At 39.7% G+C, this 12,013-nt stretch overlaps 2 protein-coding genes across 2 annotated transcripts in view; both read right to left on the bottom strand.

Annotated features, from left to right (window-relative positions):
* Positions 1-3,545: 3,545 nt before the first annotated feature.
* On the bottom strand, positions 3,546-5,942 carry LOC120772227 (putative gustatory receptor 2a). Its single transcript, XM_040100718.1, has 5 exons — positions 5,648-5,942; positions 4,316-4,872; positions 4,001-4,249; positions 3,741-3,911; positions 3,546-3,671 (listed from the first exon to the last, which is right to left on the bottom strand). Exons 1-5 carry the CDS (start codon positions 5,877-5,879, stop codon positions 3,588-3,590), a joined length of 1,293 nt encoding a protein of 430 aa, XP_039956652.1. The 5' UTR covers positions 5,880-5,942; the 3' UTR covers positions 3,546-3,587.
* Positions 5,943-8,207: 2,265 nt separating this feature from the next.
* LOC120773002 overlaps positions 8,208-12,013 on the bottom strand; it is a 34,076-nt gene continuing 30,270 nt past the window's right edge. Inside the window, exons 3-4 of the mRNA XM_040101920.1 lie at positions 8,597-11,993; positions 8,208-8,400 (exon numbers count right to left, since the gene is read on the bottom strand). Coding sequence (XP_039957854.1) covers positions 8,208-8,400; positions 8,597-11,993 — 3,590 coding nt within the window. The remainder of the gene's footprint in view (positions 8,401-8,596; positions 11,994-12,013) is intronic.

The following is a 12,013-nucleotide window of genomic DNA, read 5'->3' as shown; positions in this document are numbered from 1 at the left end:
CGGTTAGTAACATATCCATATAAATATATTTCATACATACAAGTTAATACCACCAGTTCACATTACATGAACATATTCTTTATCTGTCATAAATATGTAACATGACACTTACGACCCATATGGTCCGTATTGAAACATTATGTGTACTTTGCTAATACTTTGATAATACTGAATAATGAATCTTTCCACTTGTAACATATGTCATATCTCAAGTGGGTTGTAGATATACTTCCTAGAATGTAAGATAAATATTTGTATCTAGACTTAGGCAAAATACTGTATATAAGAAAACATAATAAAGAAAACGAGGAAATTGACCACAGGCAGCTGACCACAAGGAGTTGCCCACGGCAGTTGCCCACGGGCAGTTGCCCGTAGTTGCTTACAAAACTCAAACAGAGTTTGTAATTGGCGATCCTGCCAGGAGATGAAATAATCTCTGGCGGACCAAAATGTAACAATAAATTTCGGCGGTAACCATTTAAGGGGACAAAAAATCCCCGTGTTACCGTTTGAAAAATTAAATCTAAAAAATTTCAAATGAAGGCTCGACCAGCCAAATAATAAAATATTTTTTAAAACCGCGATTCACTACCGCAAGGGGGACCCTCCGGTTTATAATATAAACTCAGTTTTGCGAATCTGAACTCCAGACCCTCCAGAATAAAAGAGTAACTTTTCCCAGAAAAGATCAAAGCAAATATTTAAATACAGGCGGGCAACAAAATATTAAAAATTTAAATATTTTTGATATGAAGTTATTACAATAGATTTATGCAAAAAGAAATTTAACTATTATATATTTTTGTGAGTATTACTATATACATATGTTATTTCATGAAACTCACAAATATATATATAAAAAAAAAAAACAAACAAAACCGAAAAATAAATTTAAAGGAAAAGAATATAATTATTTGGGAGCAGAGACTCCTGAAGTGCCTGCCGAAGATTTTTCCGGCAATATTTTATTAACAAAAAAAAAAATATATATATGTAAATCAAAATATAAAAATTCAAAATTTATATTACTTTGAACAAAAAAGTCTTAAGGCACCAGCCGAAGAAAGTACCGGCACTAAAAATAAAAAAAAAATACTTTAAAATTGTGGAACAAAAAGTTCAACAACGCCAGCCGAAGATTTTACCGGTATAATAAAACAAAAAAGAATGGCGAAAAGCCAAATAGAATATAAAAATACTAAATTTAAAATACTTGGGACTAGAAAATCCTAAGACGCCAGTCGAAGATAATACCGACAATAAAATAAAAGAATATACTCCAAAAAAGGAGGTACTAATATTTTAAATAAATAATTTCAATAATTGGGGTACTCACAAGCCGTCGTAAAGCATCGTAAAATCGTAATATTATAAATTTTTACACTTGCTTAAAAAAAAAATGTTAGATTTCATACAAAAATGAGTTTACACATTTACAATCCTCAATGTTATGTTTTCGAATCGTTATAACTTATAACTTTATGCGACTTGAAAAAACCCTAAATGTAAAAGAAAAAATTGCTGAAATGTATTCAGGCAATAATACAATAAAAGATGTCATATATAAAAATACTTCCACCAAAAAATAATTAGAAGTCAAAAATAATATAAAATGTATCGAAAGTATATTTAAGAGTCAAATTTAAATAAATTGTAAAATAAATTAAGATTTCAAAATAGTACTGTTCAAATTGATAAAATAGTCTATAGCCTCACGTACTACTATATATCCATTTGAATCGGGACGCTTCAATTTAGAGGTGGGGGAGTTAATACCACCAGTTCACATTACATGAACATATTCTTTATCTGTCATAAATACGTAACATGACACTTACGACCCAAATGGTCCGTATTGAAACATTATGTGTACTTTGCTAATACTGTCCACCTTAGGTGGTCCCAAAATATAATTCATAGATTGTAAGATGAATATTTCCACTTGTAACATATGTCATACCTCAAGTGGATTGTAGATATACTTCCTAGAATGTAAGATAAATATTTGTATCAAGACTTAAGCAAAATACTGTATATAAGAAAACATAATAAAGAAAACGAGGCAGTTGACCACAAGGAGTTGCCCACGGCAGTTGACCACGGGCAGGTGCCCGTAGTTGCTTACAAAACTCAAACAGAGTTATTAATTTACATACATATATTTATTAAATTTTTTTGTTTTTCTTTTAATTTTATTCGGAAAAAGTGTTCGCTTTGTTTTTAGTGTAGTTAATTGAATTTGGTGATTGCTCTAACCTGACAGAGTTCCAGGTGATACTCAGCGCTCTTTGCTTTCACAAAGCACAGTCAATACATAACGTACATATCTACAAATATTAATTTAGGCCCAATCTTTACAATAATAAGACCTGCACCAACATTCGGGCTCTTATTTTATTTATACCCGGCTTGGACAAGTGTTTACGCAGTCCATTGGACCTAAAACTGAAAATATCTACAAGCGATGAACAATAGATGAAGAAGGACTGGAGAGGACTGTCGATAACATCTTTTGCTTGCCCGCCCGACGGAAGCTAGGAGTTTCGGAAAAACACGATTTATTTAATTGAGATTTGCCTTTTCAAAATTTCCTTTGTATATTGTGTTTGTCACGATATACATGCATACATACATATGTAACACCCAGAAGAAACGTCAGAGACCCTTTGAAATATATATACATAATTAAATGATCGAGTCGGTTTAGACATGTCCGTCCGTTGACATCAACATTTAATCGAACTAAATCCTCAGTTTTTGAGATATTGATCTGCAGCTGCTCATTTTCCGGAACCGTTATACTACTATATCATATAACTGTCACACAAACTGAACGATCGGAATTAATCCGCCAAAGGAAAATTTTATTTAACGAGATATCTTCACGAAGTTTGGGGCCGATTATTGTCGAAAGCACCTGTATAATCATCGAAAAAATTATTCAGCGCGGACCTCTATAGCATATATGTAGCTGCCACACTAACCGACTGATAAAAATCCAATCGAGAATCTTTTCAGTTTGTGTAGGGTATTAAAGCTTATTTACGACTTAAGCTAACGTTTTTCCTTTTTCACTCTTAAACATGCTAGTTTCCAATTCTGTGACACCGCTTAGAACAGCCTGAATTGCCTACTTGAAGATAAAATAATAAATTTAATAAAGAGACATTTAACTCATTTGATCATTCACCAAACACAATTTTGAAAACGGAAAGTTGAAGAATCGGCGGAAATGCAACTTTTAGCTAACACCACAGTTTGAAAGCCATTTGGAAGCCACTGCATTGGGTCTGAGCTAAAAGCTCTTATTATTCAACGCAACCACCAAAGCTTTAGGAATGAAGAGCTTTGCACTTGTACTCAAGTAAAAGCTTAATTCACATTCTCTGCTTACACACAATTGAAATTTAACTTTTCGTGTTTATTAAACATATTTACGGAAATAAAAACCAACAATTTTTAAACACTTAAATGTGGCGATGGGAGTTACAGACATATCAATTCTGTACTCCAGGAACTCGATTCCATCCTTACCGGATGTGGCCTTTTAGCTGCACCTTGACCATCAGTGTCTGACACAATTTTTATTTGGGAAAATGGCAATCCGGTATATTGGTCAAATGGAATTGGATAATAATGACCAGATAAGTGGTAGCTGATGCAATAATCTGAAAGAAGATGAGGAGAGAAACTAACTATGCAACCCTCTAATTCAGTACCACAATACCAGCACTAACCGATGTGATCAGCTTGTAGTCCATGTCGAAGAAGCCCGCTGCGTTAAAATTTCGTTTTCTCTGCAAGACTTCCATGGAGAAAATCTGCAGAATTTGGTAGAAGACACAGGCGTCTGGGGCCTCATTCGAAGACAGGCGAATTTTGTGCAAAATCGAAATGGTCGTCTCCATCTGGAAGGTAAAAATGTATGAATAGTGCGCTCTCTAAATAAAATACTTCAGGAATTCAATAATCGTAATTACACTTTGAATCCTCTCACCATTCTTGATGTCTTTCCGCATATTAAAATATTCACCGCAAACGCCATGACCTGCACCAGGATCCAAGACACAATGAAGACTACGTGATAAGTGGGTATCACCAGAGAATGACTTATCAGTGAGAACAGATTATAACTTTGGACGGTGATTACGCCGAAGGAGACGGCGGTGAGAAAGAGTAGATGCCAGCCGAAGATGCGCAGCACCAAGTCGATACCATCGCTAACATTTGAATAAATGGTCAACAGCTTTTGCAAGAGCTCAACATTTGGTTCCTCGTTCATCATGTCGGCTTTCTGTGAAGCCGTCGGCACTGCGGTCAGAGGCACCTCACTGACCGAGTTGCTTTTCCGCACCGTCACTATGTGCCTGCGCTCGCTGGTGAAGCGTGTATTTCGATTGAATTTGCTCAGTTTATTATTGATCAGGTCCAATTTTGTCTTCAAGACATGCATTAGATTGTAGAATTGGAACTGCTTGAAGATGAGCACACTGATGGGCATGAAACAAATGAATATGTAGCAGGTCGAAAATGGAGAGAATGGCATTTCATCGGGCAAAATGATAATGCAATTCACCATCGACAACGGAAATGCGATCAACAGTTGCAATCCTAATTGCCAGAAGAGTCGTCTCCGCAGCGATTTATAGTCAAATTGTATGTCGTCAATTTCACGAAGATGCTGATCAATTCTCGTGATAAGTGCATGCAATCGGCACTGCTCGTCCATATGGGTCCAAGCTGTGACCCAGGCGATGAGACCGAGACCGAACAGTGTGAAGACCTGTGCCCAGCTGGTCAGTCGTGAAATGCCGTCACCATGTTTATAAGGTACTGCCCGTAGTCGAAGAATGCCTAAGCAGAAGCCCACTAGAGGTTTCACGATAAATTAGAGAATGAAATGGACCATTAACAGAGTTTTACCATAATCTTGTAACTCCGACTTTTAAGGCACAAGTTCTCTGTTGAAAATATTCTCAAATATCAGAAACAATCGTAAGAATTTTACTGATTGGATCTTTCTATGTATCATAAAGTTGAATCAAGAAGTAAGGTAGCTAGCTATAAGTTTTGAATAGTTTCTCTACATTATACAGCTCTTTTGAGGCCTTCAGGGGAGTTTTACATTCTTATCTTCGGTACTCATGGCTCAGGGTCTCGTTTGTCTTCTATCACTTTTTGATCTTTCAGATGAACAAAATATTTTTCTCTGTACTCAAAATTACCTATCAAAAAATGGTAGACAATGATTCAGCACTCAATTTTAAGCCATCGACTCATTTTTAGAAATCAACTTTATTCATTCCAATAAACGAATCATACGTTTGGATGGCAAATCACAGTAGTTTCGTTAATCTAATTGAACGTGTTCAGAAAATGTTTCCCAAACACTTTTCGGACTTTCTGAAGGCTTCGATACTCTTAAGACTCCTACTTTCTTCCTAGGTCTAGACTATATGAGAACTGACTTTTTACTTTTTAAAATTTTCCGTTTTCACTGTAGATGTCTTTTTTAAAACAGGGTAGAAGGGATCCCTAACAAATTATGGGGCCAATAATAGTATTCATCTCTTCTCTCTTGAATTGATTATAAATTCAGCCACTTCTGACCATTTCAATGAAAAGAAGCACTTTGAATATTCACTTGTGTAAATCATTATGTTGAGGCAACTGCAAATCCAGGCTTTCGTGTCCCATTGAAATATCCGGTCACAGCCGTTGCGCAAGACTTCTCCGCGCCGCAGCTGAATTGGTGCGAATCCCAGGAGCTTGTATATGCGACCGAAGGGATAAATGATGTAAGCGAACTCTTGGCAATGAAAATTACCCACTACGAATGTGTGCACCGCGCGTAAACACGACGAAAATTTTGACATTTCTTAGGCAACATGAAATTCACAAAATCAAAAAACGCGAGGCTGGTATACTTCCGAAACGGTATTCCGTGTCTACCGGAACGATGTCTTCACGCGAAACGCCAACTTCTAACTAGCCAAATGACGAGTATCCCTATCGCTTTCTCGTCCGTTAAGTGGCATTGACCTTATCACAAACACTTTCGTTTGAATTTCTAATTAATTTTATTGCCGGACAAATGGGTGGTGGAAAATGGGAATGCCATCAGCGCGTAAGTATGTAGGTATGTCTGCGAGCTCTTCTGACTTTCCAGATGGGGGTATGCAAATAGCGAACAATGTTGATCTACCATATTTACTTAAGTGTGGTAGTGTTATATGTGAGAAGAAAATTATATAAATACATCCATCAAGGACGCACAATCTTCCAGGGACTAACAGTCGGAAGTGGGGAAAATACACTCAAACATATGTATATGTATGTGCATAAAGCACACAGGTAGGCAACCGCACTGGAGTGGAGCACAATTGCTATCTATGAATTTTATTATTTACCCAATGCAGCGTGCTGATTGGCAGTCCGTGGCCCTGCACGTTCCAATTAATTAGTTGTTGCCTTTATTTGCATAGTTCTAAACGCTCATACAAACATTTATATTGAACGATAACGGTTTTAAAGCATTGCATAGCCTTAAGCTTTTTTATTCAGATAAGGTAATAAAACATCGACCACATCTCTAAGCTTTATGGGATCTGAAACTAATCTATCTAGATTCAAAGAGACAATGAGCATCCAATCACCAACTATTGGTTGAGCAAGCTCGGTATCATTTTTAATAATGAAGATAAGTTCTTCTGACACACAGCTTTATCTAATAAGAAGTTGCTTTGTTTCTACACTGGTGTTGTGTACCTGAGTGTAACTACAAAAGGATTGAAATGTTGTATCGAACTAATGAGTGATTATCGTTTGTTTTCCGAATAATTAGAGCACCTGTAGGGAGATCTAAACCTCATTCAAATCATACGCTTGCTTTGAGGTGAACTGGGTACTAGGATGAGCGTGAATGACAATCATATGTAGGAAAATCTGGATCTGAGGTGGGATTTTTACGCCAGCGGCAAGCATGAAAAGATCTGGGACTGGAAATAGCACAAGAACAGGAGAACAATGCTTTAGCTCAGAGCTACCAAGGCAAGTTAAAATGGTTGCATAATCCATAATAGTTACGTAGAAAACAGTTCTTACCGAAAAGGCATCGTGTTTCAGAAAATGTTTTTTAAGAAATAAAATTTGTTTTAAACAAGAACGTGTGGCATTTCTGGCACTCAAAAACCCCGTTGTGCAGTTTAAAATTCCTCTGATCGTCTTCAATTTCTGTTTCCAATTAATTCATTACTTTTCAATTACTTTTATTTCGTGGTGAATTACGCACGGTTGCGTTTCGCTTGGCACAAATTATTTGCTGTAATTAACGCACTAATTAACTTTTATTACCGTTACATTCGACCCATTGGGGAATAGCTTTCATTCGTTTGATTGATATGTATGTCGACTTTTTTCTGCTTTTATTATCTTCGTTGCGCTTTACGAAACATGGGTTACACCCACCAGTTATTTTTTATATTTTTTCCGCTTTTTATTTTCGAAGTCAAACACAAATAACTGTTATAGTCTTCACTCACTTTATTACAATAAACACTCGCCTTTTTTCACAATGCCCACAATTCTCATGTGCAGACCTGATGAATTTTGAAAGACGAAAAATTTTTTTTGTTTTGTAATTTTTATTAACATTTTTTAGACTACATAACATACATACATATATATGTATGTATATATGTAGTTCTCTTTCATTATTAATTTTAATTTTCATATGTACAAAAATATTTATCGTATAAAAATTATCTATAATTAATTAAATAAAGAATATAATATTTATACAAAAGTTGAAGAGTAGCCGAAGAGCAGGAAACTTCGTAGATTCCACCGAATCGTGTACTTATTTCGGACAGAGAAAAAGAAATAAGAGCCACACAGGGAACCGTTACCAAGAAAAAAATAATAATGATAACGGTAGAAAGCGAAAGATTATGAAGATAGTAAGGACGAAAGTGATGGCGAAGGCAGCTTACAGAATAGCATGAGTATGTCAGGGGTGATCGCGTGAGATCCCCGCATGTTATATTTCGTAGGTGGCGTTTGGCAACCGATTTGTAAAGAATTTCATTTGACTTCTAACGAGCCGCTTTAGCTTTTTCCTCAGGCAAATTGTGTTTTGAAAATTTCTTTATTTAAATGGCTTTCTCGCACATTTTGGTGGCACATTTGATCGCAGCGCTTGTCGCTCATCTTCGACTCTTTTGCATCATGGTCTCCAGCACGCTGGGGTCCAAGGTTGAGGCGTGCTCCAAGTCTTCTGAACTGGCATTCTCCTCAGCCACATTCACGAAAGCACTCGAGAGTTCACCGTTCAATTTATTCACTGCCCCCGTTGATATGTCGTACATGAAGATCTCCTGCTCTGCTTCATCGTTGGATCTATTTCAAGTGAAGAGGAAACGGAAATTTAAATATTACATATCGGAAATAAAGAATTGTCGAAAATTTTACCAACTTTTATCTGAATGGAAGGATATACCTTTCCACATTTAAAAAAAACTAGTTGTGTAATACAAATTTTTAGTAACTATGAGGGCAGAGTTGGAATTCACTTTTTTGTGGTTTTATTACTTACTTCGCCACTAGTAGGACCACGGATTGCTGTTCCACGTCCGTTCTTGCTTCTTTCTCCAGCCAACGCTTGAAATTCTCTTTTGTAGGCTTCTTAACCAAAGTCTTGATAAGGTCACCACCAATGAATTTCACTTCCTTATCATCAGCTGCGGCATCACGTTCACTACGGCGCTCAGTGCTATCATTAGCTGGTGGTTGCGCTTCGACTGGAGCCAGAACCACAACACTCACGATCTTCTTGTCGCGCAACTCCTCACTATCAGGTAGAGGGAACTGGGCACCGTTAATTTTAAGCGGTAAATAGCGATTGTATTGACGTTCCGCCAAGTCAACAGGTGGCACAACAGTCGCATCGGTCTTAATGTACTTCTCCGAAACACTCTTCTCGTTTTCTGCATCGAAATGCACGACTTTCACATCTACACCTTGTTTGTGAGGCAATGCATTCGACTGCTTGACGCGTTCAATATCTTTTTCGCTAAGCGAAACCTTATCGCCATTCGGCTTGACCACCGTGACTACTTTTTTCGAAGCGGAGATCTGTGCTGCTCCACCAGCTCCATAGAAGTGCTGCAGATGCTCGGCGGGTAGATTCTCCAAAGCGACGTCTCCAACCTTATCGTAGTCCAAGACGGAAATGTCTGCGTTGTTCAGAATACCGGATGAGAGCAGCTGTTGGCGTAAGTCGTCGGGAACTTCGTCGGGCAATTGAAGTAGTGTTTGCGAGGCTTTAGCTTCTTTCTTGGTACCTTCAGTATTCTGTGTGATCGGTGGAGTGGGAGTGCTGCTGCTTGCGGTGGAGACTGAACCGTAATTGGAGTTACTGGCACTGGTTGCTATGGCGGGTAGGTAGGGCTTGTCATTGCTTGATGCCGACTGTGAGCCAAAACTAAATTGGCTCACTGCGGACTTTTCTTGATTGCGACGCTGTTCTAATTCTTTGAAGACATCAGAGTGGAAGGTCGAAACACCGAATTGGGATGAACCGCCTGCAGCAGCGTTGGAAACGGTTGAGGATATCAAACTACCAGCACCAGATTGCCTTGGTTGCTGAGCGAAGTTAGTGGCTGGCTGTGCTTGCAATGAGGGTGAACTGGCGAGCACTTGTGTGGAAGTTGCTTCCTGCTGGTACTGAGTGGAGTGATATTGATTGTATGCCGTTGGTGGTAAAGGCGTTATAATCATGACCTTCTCGCCATCTGTAGTTTGTGCGTAGTGCGGAGGAGCTGGCGTAGTCGTCGAATAGGCGGAATGTTTGCCATTCTGTGCGGTTACAAAATTACTGAATTGTTGCTGTTGCTGCTGCTGTTGTTGTTGATTTTTTACCGATTGCAAAGCCGCCGCTGTGAGGTAATGGGTATTCACCGAATTACCACTAGCAAAGTTTGAGCTGGATTGCTGCTGTTGTTGGTACGATTGTTGCGCTGTGTTTGGCGCCGGCGTGGGTCCCAAATGGGGCGCTGGTATGTCGTGCAATACCTGATTTTGTGTTTGGTAGCCAAAACTGCCAAAGCCATTGTATTGTCCATTGCTGCTGCCGCCACTGCCAATTGGAGTCTCGATAGTCTCAGTTATGTGCTGCTCATATTTCGGTATCGACTTAAGAAGCTCAGTTTCCTTGGAAGCTTGTACTCCGAAATAGTTATGAATTGATCTAATTGGGTCCGACGGCGATTGCAATGAGGCAGTAGTGGGACTGCTGGGGCTTGGTAAGCTGCTCTGTTGACTATGGTAAGCTTGGTTCTGGCTTTGTTGTTGATTCTTCTGCAATGTTTGATAAGACTGCTGTGTCTGTTGTTGGCTCTGTTGATAGGGCTGTTGATGAGTGTTTTGCTGGTTCTGCGCTTGATGTGGTTGCTGAACCTGTTGCAGAGGCTGCTGGTGGGACTGTTGTGCTTGTTGTTGTTGCTGTGGTTGAAAACGGCTGGAGGCCAATTTTTGAGTCAGCAACTGAGAGTGAGAGTGTGATTGTTGAGACGTCTGTTTAAAGTAATTGCCATTGTTGCTACTAGATTGTGTGGTCTGCGGGGAGGGTAATGCGAAGGTCGGCTGTTGCACGTACTGCGGCTGGCGATTGAACTGGAAGGGCTGTTGGGAGTGATAGCTCTGTTGGTGTTTCACCACGTTGGCAGGCTGCTGTGGTTGGTGGTAATGTTGTTGCGTTTGCGTTTGCGTTTGATAATTCGTGTTCTCCAATTTGGCCGGTATGGGAACTTGCTTAATGTGGGGTTGCGCCGGAAGTGTCGGACGGAACTTAACTGGTTGGTAAGGTAAGCCCGATTGGCGGAAAGGCAGCTCTTGGGTTTTAGGTGGTGCGGTGGGGAAAACAACCGATTGCTTCGCAGGAGCCGGCGTGGGTTTCTGAATTAGACTGCTGAAGAAGGATTGTTGCTGATTACTGGGCTGTTGCTGATATTGTTGATTGTAATTAGAGTAAAAGTGGCCTTGTGCGGAACTGGAAGCCCCAAAAGTTTTACGGAATTGTGCCTGCAGTTGCGGTAACTGTTGCAAAGTCGGCAAGGATTGCTGAGATGGTGACGGTGGTGGTGGTGGATTTGCCACATTTTTAAGCGATGAGCTGAATTGAGGGCGCTGTTGTTGTTGTGACTGTTGGGATTGTTGCTGGTGGTGTTGGTATTGTGATTGTTGCTGCTTTTGATAGAAAGTCGCAGATGGCTGTTGGACAAGGGCGGCTGGTGGACGGAAGTAATTGCCGCTTTGTTGCAGTGGCAATTGTTGCTTCTGATGCTGGTACTGATGCTGTCCTTGTTGTTGTTGTTGTTGTTGTTGTAGATGTGCTTGTTGGAAGTGTCCTGTAAATAGTTGATTAGCACCAGCTTGCGACTGACTGTGTGCGCTAGGGCCGAAGTCGGATCGTGTATTGTAAGCGTCTGTCTTGAAACTGCCTGTCTGTGCGCCGCTTCCGACAGGTATGGCAACCACTTGGCTCTGTACGCTTTCGGCGTCATGTTCCTCAAGCTGGTGTCCCGCCTGAGACTTGTCCTCGGACCCAAAGGTCACATGAATGCCACTATTGCTGTGATATTTCTCCGAATCGGGGTGGATGATAGTGCGCAGCGTTGTGGTCTTGACTGGCGGAGCTGGTGTCGCAGGTACTGGATAATGAACAACTTCCTCTTCCTCCTCTTCTTCCTCGTTGTCATCGTTGTTGAGTGAGGCGATGGGACTTTCCAAATGCAATTTGTTGTTTTGGTCTTTCTTGTAGTTCACATAGAAAACGTGAACCTTCTCCTTCTTTTTCTTGGAGACAATGGGTTGCGGTTCGGGCTCAGGCAGCGTTTCATTTGAATCCTTTATGATGATCTCGATAATCGGCTCGGGCGCTTCCAAATATTGTGGATAGTACTGAGGTCCAATATAGTTGTTAGGGAATTGTGCTGGAAAGTGGTTAAAAAAA

Source organism: Bactrocera tryoni, chromosome 3 (genome assembly GCF_016617805.1).
Source record: "Bactrocera tryoni isolate S06 chromosome 3, CSIRO_BtryS06_freeze2, whole genome shotgun sequence".
Classification (NCBI taxonomy): domain Eukaryota; kingdom Metazoa; phylum Arthropoda; class Insecta; order Diptera; family Tephritidae; genus Bactrocera; species Bactrocera tryoni.
This window is presented reverse-complemented; position numbering and strand designations above follow the sequence as displayed.